The sequence below is a fragment of the Pseudorca crassidens genome, chromosome 6 (assembly GCF_039906515.1).
Source record: "Pseudorca crassidens isolate mPseCra1 chromosome 6, mPseCra1.hap1, whole genome shotgun sequence".
Classification (NCBI taxonomy): Eukaryota; Metazoa; Chordata; class Mammalia; order Artiodactyla; family Delphinidae; genus Pseudorca; species Pseudorca crassidens.
In genome coordinates, this window is record NC_090301.1 from 54523108 (window position 1) to 54540490 (window position 17383).

The window sequence follows — 17383 nt, forward strand, 5'->3', positions numbered from 1 at the left end:
GAACTCCAAGACAAAAGGCCAGCTCTCTGCCTGAGGCAGATAACTGATAAACCCAGCCCACACATAAAGAACTATGAAGTTAGCTTTTTAGTACCTAATTCTTAATATGAATGGATGACCTCTCCAACTTTCTAAGAAAGCCTTCACAATGGAAGACACAATCCAAAACAAACAGAAGAGGAAACAATGCAGGAAACAGGAAAGACATGAGGAAAACACCCATAATCATCCTCATAAAAATGGAACAGAGAAAAAAGATATCTTAGAAATTAAAAGATACAGCTAAAAAAAAAATTCAACAGAAGAGCTGGAGGAACAGAAAAAGAACAATTACAATACTACAACTTAGGAGAGAAAAGAGGATCAATTAGACGTCCAACATTCTTTTAAAATTAGAGGATCAGTCTGGGAGGTCCAACATTCAAATGACAGGAATTCTAGAAACAGGATGGAGAAAATGGAGGAGAGAAAATTATCAAAAAGATAACACAAAATGTTTCCCAGAATTGAAGTAGACAAGTCTGCAAATCGAAAGATTCCACCAAGTCAAGTACCCATCAACCTGAATGAATAAAGACCCACACATCCTCATGAAATGTTGGGCATAAAGAGAAGCTCTTAAAAGCTTCCAGAGTGTAAAAACAGGTCCCACAGGAATCATGAAGGCTATAAGACAATGGAGCACTGCCTTTAACATTCTAAGAGAAAATTATTTTCAACAGAGACTCCAAACTACCAATCTATCAAGAGTAGAGACATTTTCAGACCTGTAAAGCCTCAAAATCTTTACCTCTCATGCACCTTTTCCCAGGAAGTTTTTGATAGTGGATATACTTTGGCAAAAAAAAGTACAGTAAATCAAGAAAAAAGATCCAATAAACAGGAGATCCAACATGAGACTGAAAAACTGAAAAACAAAGGGATCCCAGAATCACCACCAAGCCATGCACGGGTCTGGAGAGCAATGGTCCAGATGGCAGAAGATGAAGGACTGTGGAAAAAATGTCCTCAAAGGGAAAAGAAAAAAAAAAAAAAAAAAAAGGAACTGATGGATTATCTAATGTTTTTTAGCATTTAAGCCTTTGGATACTCATCGTGACAGGTATATTAAAAACTAAGCAAATTTTAAAGTCAGGAAATTATTATTGTAATTCAAGGAAAAATAAGATTCTAGTAGAAAGGAAACAATGATACGAAATAATTGATAATGATCAATAAACATTTGTATCTATTGATTTAACAAAAAAGTTGTGATTAATCTACATTGGGAGGGGTGGGGGAGGTGAGGATATAAGCAAAGTAATCCTGCCTGCCATAAAAGAAATTCAAAAAATCATTTTTAAAATTGACAAATCAAGAAAGCGTAATAAAACATTTTCAAGGAAGGTAAATACTAGAACAAACCACTAAGAGCTAAAAGTACTTGTCTCCATGGCTCTAAGAGGAGGAACTACTCCTTTTCATTATAAGCCTTGCACTTCTACTTGAGCTTTTAAATTATGTGCATGAATTACTTTAGTAAAAAGAAAGCTAATTTTTAAAAAAAGAAAAGAATTCAAACTTACAAATTCAGTATGAATTCAAAGAAAGGAGGATTGTGGAACTGGAAAGCATGAGAAGGAAGCCCTATCTACCAGCTACAATTACTTACCCCACTAGGGCTATTCACAGAGAGACCTCCTCAAAGGAGCTCCCGCAGCCTAACCAGGCTTTCTTACAGGCCAGGATATTCCCTCTGCGCCAAGTGGCAGGAGCAAACGACAGACCCAGAGGCACTTCATTTAATAAAAGTGAAGAATTGGTAGAGTCCAAATTAATGATACTATAATGTGTATGGAATCAGTATAAACAGTAATAAAATATTGCCATATTACAAGGATACATTTCCTGAGATCTTATGATAATTTCTAAACACTAAGTATAATAACACACAGTGGAAAATCTACAATTCAGGGTGAAGTTCCATGGCGACAGTCAAAATGAAGATACTTTATCTCTTGCCTTGGAATTTAAGCTTAAGCAATAGCATCCATTTCTGGACTTATCCTGATTAAAGATAACACAATAATTCAGTGTAATATAACAAAGTTCAAATTTGGTCCATTTACAAAAGAATTCTCATCAAAGTTGTTTTAATCATAGAAGTCTTGGATTCCCACACAACACAAACCAGGTGAAAAGTAAAGCAAGTACTAGCTCTGCTTAGAAGATCACTGATATACCAAGAGTCTCTAAATTTCTCAATAACCCCATGGCCTAGATAAAGCAAAACAAGAACCAATAGTTATACATTACAGAAAGTCCTGAAAAACTAAAATTCTTATGAAATTGTTCTTATTTGGTTCATCTTTTTCTTAAAATTCAAAAAAGTCAGGCACACTTGAAAATACACTGGGCTCCTCAAAACGCTAGGTTCCCTGAAGCTTTATAGGTTGCTTCATGCTACCAACTCACTGACCAAAACCTACATGTAATTCATGATACATTGATATCCCCTAAAAAAAAAAAAATGATTTCACAAATGTGTTGGTTCCTAAGGGAGAAAAGGTGGCTCCAGTCACAATAAAAGCCATACTTAGGAATATAGCAAACTTTTTCAAAGGACCTGTTTCAAGGAGAAAAAAATGATATGAACCAGAAATAACTGTATTTTATTTTTTAAGGTATTTACAGAAAACTGTTCAGGAACTCATATTTTTTGATAAAGCAATAGAAAATGGATTTATTTTCCATGAGTTCAAAAGCTTTGTTATAGTGTTTTCATTATAAACATACTGGTTCAAAAAAAAACTACCAGAAAAACTCCCACAATTAGTACCACCTTGACCTTCATAGTCTTATCACCACTCATCCTTACTACAAAAAATAAAAAATAAAAAAATAGAAGGAGCAAAAAATCTGATTACTCGCTCAACATGAAAACTTACATTATCAAACTTTTTTCTCAAATTAGACATATGAAGTATAACATGAGCAGAAAGATTCTTCTTAATATAGTCTAATGACCTGTGTGCTATTTAAAATCACAAATACTTTAAGTAGCACAGAGTTAATCTAAATGTATATTAATGTATATAGATTGTTTATGTCCATTTTAAACATAAGGAAGAAAGCCTATAACTACAGACTTATTTCAATAAGGAAATACCAAATATTAATTCTTTTAAAAAAATTCTCACATAAACTTACAACAGAAATTTAAAATGAATAGGACGCACTATTCTAAGCTCACAGGCAAAAAAGCTAAAAATATGCCTAATTTGTGTATTTACTATGAGGTCCAAAGATACAAACAAAATCAAAGCAATAAAGAATATTATTACCACTTGATAAAGATTAGACAAACTATCAATAAATGTAAAAAATACAATGTATTATATGATGAGTTTGAATGCAAAAACCACATATTTATTAAACATATGATTAACTTAAAAACACCAAACCAGTTTGTTTTAAAGTGCTCCTCATCCAAAACCTTGGAAAAACCATCACTCCAAAGTGAACTGAAAAAACAGTTTACAAAGCAAACACTGACAATAGGTATGGACAGGCACTACCAAAAAATGCTATTTGTTCTTTAATTAAATAATGCCATTCTCAAGTTATGTAGGGCAGTCACCTTGACAGATTCCTTTTTTATAAGTATTCATAAATAAAAAATGTCTAGATAGTCTAAAGAGCTGCAAACATTAATACCTTACAACAGCAGCTTACGTCTATTTTCGGAAAAAAGCACTAAAATCCTCTTCCATTGCAAGTCATTTATTTCTCTGGTGGAAGTGAGCAAGGTCACTACAATATTAACCTCTTTTCTAGAACAATGTAAATAACAAGGTATACACATCTTAAATTTGGTAGGTCATAAAAGTTAGGATGCAATCATTTTTTCTGATGCAACAGAAAAATAAATAAGTAAAAATTAAATACTTTAACCCAATATTTGGTATTGATAAATCAGTAGTGTCAACTTCATATACAAAGGACAGCACGATCTCGTTTTTAAAAAATCCTCAATGTCATGGTATTTGGGGTAAAAATATTTCGAATATTAAATGTTTCCTTTTTGCTTAAAGGAATATAATACAAACACCATCAAGCTGCGACCGTAACTCACTTTCAGCTGGGGTAAAGTGACCATTTGGTCCATGGCACAAGTTACATATATCACACTTCTGTCAAACTGAAACCTTAGGTTTATAAGATTTCATGTTTATAAGCTACAATACACACTGACTAAGATGTCAGTCCCTCACAGTATTTTAGAAAAATATCTACATTTGTCCTTACAGATGTCAAAATGTTACACCATCATTTGTTCAAAAAAAAAAAAAAAAGATGCACATTCATACTGTGAAGTTATTAAGAAAATACTCTTGCAAATAAACTATATAAAGATAAAATACACTTCAAAGGTATGTGGGTTGTTTTTTGTTTGTTTTACAATATTCTATAAAGTGCAGAGAAATCCTAAGGGAAAAATTACTCCCTATAACATAGTTTAATTACAGCAGCTTTTGCATAGCAATACTTAGAGGAAGTTGGACACTTCCGTTTCCTCAGGAAGAGAAGGATGGAAGAGGATCTTCCGATTCAGATTTTTTTTTGGCCATAAGTCTGCTTTCTTCAGGAATGGTTGCTGATGCCAAATCTCCATTAAGTGTATTTCTGGAACAGTGAACAGGTCCTATTAAGAAATTGATTAAAAGGTTAAACATCCTATCAATATTAACTCCAGTCCTCAATGAAAGAATATTTCCTATTCAGGGACATGAAATTCCTGTAGCTTCCTGCTAACTTTTTGATCATTTGTTTAAGAGTAAAAATGTAACTTTTCTAGTATTGGCAGTTGTAAGGAGAAACTTCAGAGTTCTTGAGAAATTATGAAACTATCTGAAGGAGAGATACTTGTTTTGTTCATTGCTAGAACCAAGGTTGGCACACATGAGCAGCCAATAAGTATTTGCTGAATTGAATTTAGTCTTTCTTAACTATCGCTTTTCCAACCTGATCGTTTTAATGCTGTTGGTATCCTCCTCATTTTCTAGGCAAAGAAACCAAGTCCCAAAAAAGATTACAGGCCTAACCCAAGAATCACACAATTGGTAACAGAACTGGAACTAATTCAGGTCTTGCTCTTTTCATCACAAGACTTTCTTTTTCTTTCTTTTTTTTTTTTTAATATTTTAATTTTATTGGAGTATAGTTGATTTACAATGTTGTGTTAGTTTTAGGTATACAGCAAAGCATCACAAGATTTTCTGAGGAAAGCTGACAAGGTATGTCACAGTGAAAGTTCTCATATCTCCATTTGGGATGCAGCTCACAAAACTATCACTGCAGCTGCCAAGTGAGCACATCAAACACATTGGCATGGTCCTATTCACTTTCACATGTACATATTTTTTTAATTTAGCATGAACATTTATCACTTTTATAATTTTAAAAAATCTAGTTAATAAAAGTAGAAGCAGCTGCATATCTCAAGAAAAAGAATATGCTGCAATAAAGACTTTCAACTAAGATTGCTAATTTGCAAAACATACTTTCTAAGAAAGAGCACTAATTCAGTCTCTGCTTTGTCAACTAACTGGGACACTAAACTTTAGGATAAACAGAAGGAATCTAAGGATAAAACTCTGACCTACCCTACACTTGCCAATTTTAAAAAGTTCTAGAGAAGTGAGATATATGTATGTATAAAAATATTAACACCAGTATATATAAACATTAATGCATGTATGGGTGTGGGTGTGTGTAACTAATTTTGTTACCCTCCTTAACAGCTAAATTAGGGGGTGTTAAGTGGAATATTTACACTTAGATCTTATAAAAACAGTTTTCAAAAATTCAGAACCAGGGCTTCCCTGGTGGCGCAGTGGTTGAGAGTCCGCCTGTCGATGCAGGGGACACGGGTTCATGCCCCAATCTGGGAAGATCCCACATGCCGCGGAGCGGCTGGGTCCATGAGCTACGGCCGCTGAGCCTGCGGGTCCGGACCGTAACGGGAGAGGCCACAACAGTGAGAGGCCCGCATACGGCAAAAAAAAAAAAAAAAAAAATTCAGAACCAGGCTCGCTAGGGGTGTCGCCTTAGAGATCTGCACGGGCTGGGCTTGCAAAAGGATCAACATGCCTTTGGCTAGAGATTTACTGCATCCTTCCTTGGAAGAGGAAAAGAAAAAACACAGAAAGGAACGGCTGGTTCAAAGTGCAAATTCTTATTTTATGGATGTAAAATGTCCAGGCTGCTACAAGATTACCACGGTTTACAGCCATGCTCAGACAGTGGTGCTTTGTGTAGGTTGTTCAACCGTGTTGTGCCAGCCGACGGGAGGAAAGGTCAGACTCACAGAAGGGTGTTCATTTAGAAGAAAGCAACACTAATGATCCACACAACTTCCTGAATTTGTGTTCTATCGCAGAAAGCCTTATCAGTTCATTAATTCCAGTTAATCTACCAAGATAATGTAATTATGTTTAATTTTGTAAGGTATACAACAGCACTCTCCTATTTTGGTGTCAGTTTTTCAATAAAGTATTGATTATGGGCAAAAAAATCAGAACCAGAGTGCCTAAAAGAGAAGAGAGCTAAGGAAAATGGCTGGCTTTGAAAGAATTAATTTAGCTATAACCAATGAAAATGACGCCCTTAAAAAAAAGAAATGGCAGGACTTCCCTGGTGGCGCAGTGGTTAAGGATCCACCTGCCAATGCAGGGGACATGGGTTTGAGCCCTGGTCCAGGAAGATCCCACATGCCGCAGAGCAACTAAGCCCGCAAGCCACAACTACTGAGCCTGTGCACCACAACTACTGAAGCCCACGCGCTCTAGGGCCTGGTGTCGCAACTACTGAGCCCGTGTGCTGCAACTACTGAGCCCACACACCTAGAGCCCATGCTCCACAACAAGAGAAACCACCACAATGAGAAGCCCCCGCACTGCAACGAAGAGTAGCCCCCACTCACCGCAACTAGAGAAAGCCTGTGTGCAGCAACGAAGACCCAACGCAGCCACAAAATTTAAAAAAAGAAATGGCATCTAAAGAAAAGTACAAGGCAGAATAGAACTCTTTCATAAGCTCTGGATGAAAAGGGTCATGTATAAAAGGCAGAAAGAGCAAGGTAAATCAGAATGTATGTTACCTGCCCCAGGTGACATTTTTTCCCATACTTAAGCTCTTTAACCATTTTCCTCTTTTTCTTATCACTTCCAAGATCTAGTAAATTGGCCCAGGAAAGTTTCTCCCAACCCCTTTCGACACTCAATCCTTTTCCTTCTTTCATTTCTTTACTCATTGCCCAACTTATATTCAAAATGATAATGAGCATAGTGTTCTATATCAATAAATAGATTAGTTCTGTAAGAAAAATGGGCATTAAAAAAAAAAAATGCAGGCTTCCCTGGTGGCACGGTGGTTAAGAATCCTCCTGCCAATGCAGGGGACACGGGTTTGAGTCCTGGTCCGGGAAGATCCCACATGCCGCGGAGCAACTAAGCCTGTGCACCACACCTACTGAGCCTGCGCTCTAGAGCCCGTGAGCCACAACTAGTGGGCCCACGTGCCACAACTACTGAAGCCCAGGCGCCTAGAGGCTGTGCTCCACAACAAGAGAAGCCACCGCAATGAGAAGCCCATGCACCGCAACGAAGAGTAGACCCCGCTCGCCTCAACTAAAGAAAGCCCACACACAGCACCAAAGACCCAACACAGCCAAATATAAATAAATAAACTTATTTTTTAAAAAAATGCCGCGCTTCACTGGTGGCGCAGTGGGGCCTGTCGATGCAGGGGACACGGGTTCGTGCCCCAGTCTGGGAAGATCCCACATGCCGCGGAGCGGCTAGGCCCGTGAGCCATGGCTGCTGAGCCTGCGTGTCCAGAGCCTGTGCTCCGCAACGGGAGAGGCCACGACAGTGAGAGGCCCGTGTACCGAAAAAAAAAAAAAAAAAAAAATGCCATCAACTTCTAAACATCTGAAAATGATCAGCAGTCCCCTTTAGAATCTCAACCATTTTCACGAACTTTACATTTCTCCTCTAATTAAACCTGTTTAACCTTCTGGTTAAGTAAAGCAACTCTATTTTATACAATGTTTTCAACATATTCAAATACTAGAAATCCAACACCATTGTTTAGTCCCATTTCAGCCACACTATAAATCAGCCGGGCTCTTCTAGGCCATCTAAAGAAGTTAACCACCATTCACCATATCATTTCCATAAGGGAAATAAAATCTTGTTCCAAACAGCTGACTTACAAATAAACTCTTGGAACACAATCTGTTGCTTAATTGAGAACTGTATGTAATTTCTATCCCACATGTTTCACGGGCAATAGTAAAGACTCTGAAAAGCAAAAGTCTATTAATGGAGTTGTAATAATAATACCATATTTGCATTCACTGAAAATCATGGTCACTACTGTCGAAGTAGATATTCTGACTGACTTTCAAAGCTTTTTCTCTGAAGAGAAAAATAATTAAATTTTAACATAAATCACAAAACCTTTCCTAAAGGATTCAATCACAGTATGCTGACTCTTTAATAATAAGGAAGAAAAGGTACAGGAATAAATGTTATTATAATTCATCACCACCACCAGAAAAAATTATTGACCTTGGCCATTTCAAATTCTTTAAGTAACAATGCTGATTTTTTTTCTTTGAACTTAGAACTTGCCTTTATTTTCCCCTAGAATCCTACCTACAATTTATGCTTTCTTCTAACATGTTTTTTAAATGCAAACATAATGGGAATATAAATTACTAAGAGATTACTAAAATGCAGTGGGAGTAAAAGATTTTGATATTACATACATAAATCTAAGATATGGTACTTACAAAGAGATACTTAGTACTTCCTAATAACAAAGGTGACTGTAAGAGGATATATGAGCTTCTGTTGATTGTGTGCTAGTTGCTTAGCTCTGAATTCACGGGCAAGTACAGTGGTCACTGTCAGTACCCTTCATTTCAACAATTACGGAGCCCCACACCAATTTTGCTGAATAGGCCAAAGGGAGAGACACAGCCCTTCTAACTTACTATCTGGGTCTTCGAGAGGAGCATCATTACAAGAGTCTGTATCTGAGTAGGTTCTTCGGCGCCTCTGGGAGAGTCGGTGAAGTGTAGACACTGTTTCTTTTATAGAGTGGCTACTCCTGCAAGTTAAATAAAAAGCATTAAATTTTAAGGACTTCAACAAATGAAAACACCCTCAACTGCAGTTTTCAATGACTTCTCTTTAAATGAAAGAAGAACTATTTTAATACCCAAAGTTCTATTTTAGCAACATTCTACTCCTTCAGAGGTCAGGCCACAAACAAGTCAAATCATTTAGAATCTAGTTGGTAAGCTGGGGAATACAGCCTCTGAGCCAAATTAAAAGGAAAAGAGGTACAATGAAGAAGTGATTTCTTTTATAGAGGAAGGTCCAGCTAGAGAGTAAACGTATCAGATGGTTAACAAGTGTTTAAAAACTAGAAGTTATGGACTTCATAAGTGCATGCATCTAGCGTCATCCACAGCCAATATAAAACAGCAGAGCGGAGGGGACGGGCAAGCAGCGTGGGAGCATGCTAGGAGCCAACTCACTGAGAGCAGCAAGAGCGGATAAAGACGGCAAATGGAGGCTAGGAAAACTAGTTTTAAAAAATCAGTCTGGAAAACCAGAGAACTAGAAAAATCAACCTAAAAAATTCAACACAGAAGCAAATCACCACCACTCAACAGCACCTCAACTACCACTGGATGACAGCCCAACATTACTGTTCTTAATGACAACTTTGATTCATCAAAAAAAAGAAAAAAGTTTTAAAATTCTTATTATATCTTATTTAATAAGGTAGAAAGGATAAAATACAGGTCAAAAAAATTCTGTCATAAAGATAAAAGTTTGTTAAAGGAATCAAGCTTTTATTTTTCTGGAAAATTCAGTTGATGAAACTCTTCATTCCCTGATAGGATTAGATACACACATCACTGGACTCCTCTCAGCCCGTGACAGTTCAATCAATTACATAACCATCAGAGGGAAAAATAAAGTGACAAAATAATAAGGGGGTTCAGTTAGCACTTTTTTTTCTTTTGGTAGGCACTCAATAGATGTTTACTGAATGAAAGATGAATTCTATAGTGCTTTACAATTTTCTAAAGTTTCACACATGTGATTTCACATAATCCTACAATAACCTTTTTTTTCCCCTACCCCTATATTAATGTAGAGAAATAAATGCTAATGTCACTATAATTTCAGCATTTTCCAAAGACAACCATAATAAGACAACCATAGCAACTTAAAAGAATGTTACCTACCAAGATGAATAGCCTGGGATATTGGCAAGATCTAGAACGTAAATTTTTTAAATGTGTTGATATGAATACATACTTTAAAATATCAATAGTTTTTCTCTCTTTTCAGTAACACCTTAGCTCCTATTATAACAACAGCTCAGCATGAATATATGATGCTATAAAAAACTGTAGTAAAATAAGCCTAAGCTTGGAGCCTTAATACATCAAAAATGGATTTCTATTAACCATCGCTGGATATAATTTACATCTAAAAAAAGTATGATAGCTGTCAAGGTGCTTACCTTGCTGACTAATTTATTCACTCATTTTTTTTCTTTACCTACTACCTACTGGGACCAGACCCTATACTAAGCACTAAGAGAAATAATGCTGAGCAAATCAGAACCAGACTTTGCCCATACAGAGTTTACATTCCACTTTATGTTAAAGACCCAAAGAAGTTCCCTAAGTAGGTATAATTCTGAGAGAACTTGGTCAGAAGAAAAGGTTATTTTACCTCTCTGAACTGCAAGAACCAGGGTGGCTGACAGAACGCTTCATCTAGAAATTTAAAAAGAAAATAAGCATAATTCATATATCAAGTAGAATAAGACAGCTCTAATATATTATTATTATCATAATTAACATAAATTTACTCAAACAAAAAGATGGCTGGCCAAAAAATTTATTTTTTACAGACCCAAGTAACATTATTAGCACAATATCAAGCTTTCTCCCCAATAATTATTAACTGAAATCTTTCTCAACACATACAAAAACATGCTGGATTGTTTTCTCAATATTAAAAACTGAATTTTATAATATATATATAATACATGTGTTTGTATAAAGATATAAAAAAACAGTATACTTAACAAGTCCCCAAAAAAATCACACTATTTGTGATGAAAAGGAGTATCCAGCAAGCCAGAAAAGAAAATAATCTAATAAATGTCTCTCTCTTTTTTTTAAAGGGCAGAGCTTCTCCTTACCATTCATTATTCAGGTAGCTATTACACAGATGTTCTAAAGTGTGGTTTTCATGGAAAACAGCATTAATTATTCAAGTCTTTTAAAAACTCAAAAGAGGAACCCTAAGCCTCAAATAGGTTTCTAAAAACATACACTTAAAATATAAATAAATAAATAAAATCTGAGTCAGCATAGTATTAATAAATATGACAAATACGAAACATAATTTAGATCTAACTACTCCACCAAAAAAACAGAGGTAGCCAAGTAGATTTCAATGCTTAGCAAAGTAGCAAAAAAAGCAACGTTTATATCAAAGGCTAAGGATGGTTGCTTTATATACCAGGGCTTAAGAGTCTTACAAGTGAGTCCAAGTCTAACAGTTATGTTACGTAAATGCCTTCTACAGTTGCTCTGAGAAATCCCAGTTGAAATGAGAACAATTATGACCCATCCAATTTGTAGTCCAAGGATATCTAATATGATTAAAATAAAGATGCAACTGGACATTAACATCTCCTTTAACAGAAATCACTTCCTTTAGGATTACTCACGCAGCAACACCCCCACTACAATTATCTGTGGATCAAAATGACAATTGTTTAAACTTCTATGATGATTTGAAATATAACTGAGTGCAAGTTAATTTAAAGAGGGACACGATGAGATAACCATATAAAGTAGTTATAAAGATCAAGTTAATTTTGGAATTCTCAAATTTTTCAGCTTCATTTTTCATTTACTCATGTCGTTAAAGAAAAAGAAAGAAAAAGATTTCCTCTTGAAGACTGTCTGACCTTACTTTCCATGCTATGTGTCTCCAGAACTATTTACCGTAAGCCACAATTTTTGCCTTATGTATGAAGTAAAACGGCACAGTGAGGAAAACTAAGTGGGCTCTAACCAGTATTTCCTAGATTAACTTATTGGATTTCTTGTAATGTTTCTACTGATAAAAAGTTTTAGTTTAAAAGAGACAGTTATTATAGCTTCTTATACATAAAATACACATATGACCTCTCTGGACTATAGAATATTTATAACAGAAGGCATTCTCCTCAGAAGTTCAATGAAGAAATTAGGCAGGTTTGAGGTGTTTTCATTATATTTGATTCTATAAAGTCCACCTTAAAAAAAATACAGTGTACTCCTTGTACATCAAGCTCAGGAACATAGCACTATACATTCATCTCAAAAGATCAGGATTTTTTGTTCAACTATACATGTTATTTAGCAGTCCACAATAAACCTAAAATTGTTCGAAAAAGCAACATTGTCAAACTGTGTTCTACTAAACAACACAGTCCTCTGAGTTATTAAAAAATAAACAAAAGGGTTCAATCATCAAATAAATTTCAGAAACACTACACACCACCTCTCCTCAGAGATTCATAATACACTTTAGCATAAAAGAGGTTCTAAGAAGTCCTACATCAGCAAAACCCAATTTGTTTAAGTTAACCTAGAACTTCCCAAACTAATCTGGCCATCAAACTCATTTTCATGGTATACCTATCTCAGAGGATGCTCTTGGTCCATCATAAATTATTTAGAAATCAATGATCTAGAGACTTCCCTAGTGGCGCGGTGGTTAAGACTCCACGCTCGCAACGCAGGGGGCCCAGGTTCAATCCCTGGTCAGGGAACTAGATCCCACATGCATGTTGCAACTAAGAGTTTGCATGCTGCAACTAAGGAGCTTGCCTGCCTCAACTAAGGAGCCCATGTGCTGCAACTAAGGAGCCGGTGAGCCGCAACTAATACTCAGTTGCACAGCAACCAAATAAAAAAAAATTTTTTAACACTTTAGGAAAATAATGATCTAAATAAATTTAGGTAATAATCTTTACTAATTCTCATATGACCAAATTTGCTGTGGTGGTTAAGAGAACCTCAGAATAAGTTGTACCCTATTATTTCTGCCAACAAATAGGTCTGCTGGTAATTGCTAAAATAAGAGCCAGGTGGCATTCTTCATTCCACAAAAGAGTTCACAAAAACAGTTTGATGAAAAACATGTAAGGTTTCATCAAACCTCATCTCACCTCCAAGTTTCCCAAAGCATGCTAGGGCAAGTTTATTACCTTGAAAAGGACAATGAATCCATCACCCTTGGCAAAAAGAGTACTCCCTGTTCACAGTAATCAGAAGATAAGAACCTAATGTTAAGGACCTAACATTAAACAGGTTACATCTACCTCTGATGTAAAAAACACTGTAATTTACAGATGAAAAAAATGAAGTCCAGAGAGATTAAGTAACTTGCCTACTTGGAAGGTTCAAATCCAAATGCTGACTATAAAATACTGTTTCCCCTGTAACATGTTGTTTCGAATCCCTTACAGCTCCTCTAAAGATTTACTTAATTTTATCCCCTTGTGAGTAAATCTTCACCCCTTAGTGGTGTTTTTACCAAATAGAAGAGTGTTACCCAACCTTTTCATGTCACAGCACCCACAGAGCACTATAATATTTTCCTGACACACTGGGGTAAATGGCATAGCCCTTCCAAGGGGAGGGGATCAGGACCTTGGCTCATGTTGAGCCCATCAGCTGAGAGGCTCCCATACAGAATCTGAGTACAGTAAAAAAAAAAAAATTCAACCTGTTGACTATTTCCCTCCTACTGCCAGTTTCCAGCCTTAAAAATAAACACAAAAACAAAACCACATGCAGTATCACTGGAAGAAAAACCAGAAATTCCAACCATTTGAACAGGAGAAGGTGACACAGGAGAAACTAAGGGATCCGGATGGCACAGCTGAAACATCTCAGGTTTAAACTTGGCATTCGCTATCTTCACACATTCCTCAAGCGTTGTGATGAATGTATTACACGTGGCACTAAGTAGAGAAGAGGCTTCATTCATGTTCTGAAAAATTACATGCAAAAAGTTGAACAGATTCACACACAGTTATGTGGATTCATGCACCACCTTACCATCAAGTAATGAAACATTACCTTCAATGGATACCTTACTAGGTTATGCTCAAATCTGTTTAAAATGCATTACCTTAGAAAATTAAAGCAATGCATGAATAAGAATTATCTGTCTCTCAGGTAAACAATGTATGAAATTAGACTCCAAGAAAAAAATAACTCTTGCATTTAAACGAAGTATCATATTGAAAAACTGTGTACAAAAATTTATCTTAAATAAACCTTACCTAGACTGTAAGTTTCTAACTATCAGAATTCCAAAGGTAATCATAGCAGTGGAACACCATGAGGGTCACTGAGTGCCAGGTAGAATTCATGTCTACCCCACGCACATTCCCCCATTTCTTCCTTGGCAGAATAAAAACTCCAAGTTCTTTTTGGGACAGCAGAGCGCCTTGCTCCTGAGGGATGAATATAGACTGGTCTAAGCCAGTCATGTCTATTCCATGACCCTTTGTCAAATACTCATTTTTCCTAGTTTTCATGGACCCAGACTAAAAAAGATAATGAGAAGTCTGCTGGGGTTTCTGGGATTTTCATTCCCTGATAAAAGCAAAGGACAGCAAACTGAGATGGTCTCTCTCCACCCTGGCTACCCCACTGCCTCCTGCTTCTGTGCGCACTTGTAGTCACCTTGAAGGCTAGGGCATGAGGAGAAAAAAACAACACACCAAAAATGGCAGAGTGGAAGGATAGAACAAGATTGGGTCCCCAACACTGTCCCTGAGCCAATGGAGCAGATGTAAGGGCACCTGCCTGCAGAGAGCCTGTGGTGAAACAGCAAGTGCCTTAGGGTTTAATGTACTTGCATCTAAAGGCAACCTACCTCACCTAAGATTCCTCCCTAGTAGAAGGCCACAGAAAAGTAGGAAGATTTCTTGTCCCACTTCTCCCAAGTGAGGCAAAAGGGGACTGGGAACCAGGCTGGCCTTTCACCCGGAGAGCAGTAAGGCTCACTGGTCCTACTTCACCAGAAAGAATGAGCCTATTTCATAGCCAGGTTCTGCAAATCTGAATTTTGATTCCTACATCACTGCTCTGAGAATGATTCTTTTTTTAAGTTAGTTTATAAAGTTAAATTATTAACCCTCAGTAGTTAAGCTAGGACCTAATTACAAAAGAAAGAGAACAGCACCTGTCCAATGAACTCATGCAGTTAGTTTGGAGAACAAAGCTGGTAATGCTTCTTTCCTACCCCAACCATCAAATAATCAATTGGCTGCAAAGACAGGCCTTGATTCCTTGGACAAATGTGCTGCTTGCTGCTTTACTCTGGTTATACAGACATAGTCTAAAAGATACTACAAACTTCCAGATAGTCTACAGTACGAAGAGGTCTGAATAGCTGAGAATAACTCAGTTTGAAAATGCTTCTCTGTCATCTTATGTAAGAAGTTCACCCACCATATGCTGCAAAGCATAATCAGACATGAAAGGATCATCTTGGATATACCTCTATGCTGGGAGATGAATGATTCTCATCATGGTGAACAAATTCTTGGATCGTATGAACTTGCTTCATTAGGAGGTCACAGTAGAGGCGAAGCTCAGACATTTTGGTTTTCAGAGATTCACTGGTTTCACTTATTTCTGAAAGGAACATATGCAAACATTCAATTAGACTATTTTCATACTTCAGAGGCAAAACAACAAAATGGAATCATTAAAAAGTAAGGCAATAGATATGAATACCTGTAGCTTAAGACGTATGAGACCTTGGAAATAGAATATAAGGTTTTCCCTGAGGAAACATCTTCTCTTTAGATAGGTGGAAAAAACTGGCTGTCATATGTCTGACATGAAGTTTAGGTAGATTAATTTCCAGAGACAGGCTGATGACAATGAATGCCTTATACAGGATATTTCCATTCCATTACTCATCTTTAATTTGATAAGCACTTGTATTTCTTTTTTTGTGAATTGGCTTTTCTTGTCCTTTACACATTTTTCCAGTTCTAATGTTTGGTTTTTCTCTTAGTAATATATAAATCGATAAATTTATAATTTATAAAAGTTCTTACGCATTAAAGATAGCAATCTTTCATCCCTCCAAAATACTGTAAATACTTTTCAAGATCTGTCAGCTTTCTTTCAGTTTTCTTTATTGTATTTTGGTAACAGAAGTTTTTAACTTATATAGTTACAACTGCTCTATATAAACATTCATTTGTTTTCTTCTGTTCCTTTCACAGCTTCATTTTCACATAGTATTGGTTTAAGAATTTTTTTTAATTAAAAGCCTATGTTCCTTTCTTTAATATATCCAGACAGACTAAACATCCAGCCATAATCTCAGCCACTCACTTACCAATACCTTCTAAACTAGATGTGTAAGCAGCAGAGGAAGGAAAAAAAGTATACACAGTAGATCCTGGTGCTTCTCCATATTCTTTGAGCCAGTGGCACTGCTTTGTGGTACTAGTCATGAAGCCCCTCTAGCCAGAGTAGACCAAAGCAGCTCTATCTGCCCATTTAACCTAACCTAAATTAATTTTTACCCAAGTTTAAGTCCATTCCTTCTTTTTAATTGTAGAGATATATATATATATATAACAAAGTGTACTATTTTAACCATTTTTAAGTATACAGTTTGATGGCATTAAGTACATTCACATTACTGTACAACCATCCATCTCCAGAACTTTTTCATCTTCCCCAACTGAAACTCTACACACTTTAAACACTAACTCTCCTTTTCCCCCTCCCTTAACCCCTAGAAATCACCATTCGATTTTCTGTCTCTATGAATTTGACGACTCTAGGTACCCCACATAAGCAGAATAATATTTGTCCTTTTGTGACTGGCTTATTTCACTTAGCACATATTCAAGATTCATCAAGATTCATACCATTATTCATAGCATCTGTTAGAATTTCCTTCCTTTATAATAAGGCTGAATACCATTTTATGTATATACCATACTATGTTTATCCATTCATCTGTCTATAAACATTTGGGTTGTTTCTACCTTTTGGCTATTGTGACTATTCATTCCCTGTTTTTTTTTTTTTTTTTCCGATGTGGACCATTTTTAAAGTCTTTATTGAATTTGTTACAATATTGTTTCTGTTTTTTTGTTTTCTGCTCGTGAAGGTACGTGGGATCTTAGCTCCCCAACCAGGGATGGAACCCGCACCCCCGGCATTGGAAGGCGAAGTTTTAACCACTGGACCACCAAG

At 36.3% G+C, this 17383-nt stretch overlaps 2 protein-coding genes across 11 annotated transcripts in view; one reads left to right on the forward strand and one right to left on the reverse strand.

Annotated features, from left to right (window-relative positions):
• PLEKHA3 (pleckstrin homology domain containing A3) overlaps nt 1-17383 on the reverse strand; it is a 138381-nt gene that overhangs the window by 111274 nt on the left and 9724 nt on the right. For 9 of the 10 annotated variants that reach the window (XR_010944367.1, XR_010944366.1, XR_010944364.1 and 6 more), the window contains exons 4-7: nt 15657-15793; nt 13971-14135; nt 10809-10852; nt 9044-9159 (exon numbers count right to left, since the gene is read on the reverse strand). Coding sequence is in view for 1 of the 10 variants with exons in the window: in XM_067741409.1 (XP_067597510.1) it covers nt 4557-4684; nt 9044-9159; nt 10809-10852; nt 13971-14135; nt 15657-15793 (590 nt within the window). In the remaining 9 variants the exon portion in view is untranslated. Of the gene's footprint in view, nt 1-2625; nt 4685-9043; nt 9160-10808; nt 10853-13970; nt 14136-15656; nt 15794-17383 lie in introns of those variants that run through there. The other variant, XM_067741409.1, reaches the window with a different exon arrangement.
• LOC137226467 (small ribosomal subunit protein eS27-like) lies at nt 6077-6556 on the forward strand. Its single transcript, XM_067741410.1, has one exon. The coding sequence runs from the start codon at nt 6129-6131 to the stop codon at nt 6381-6383; it is 255 nt and encodes an 84-aa protein (XP_067597511.1). The 5' UTR covers nt 6077-6128; the 3' UTR covers nt 6384-6556.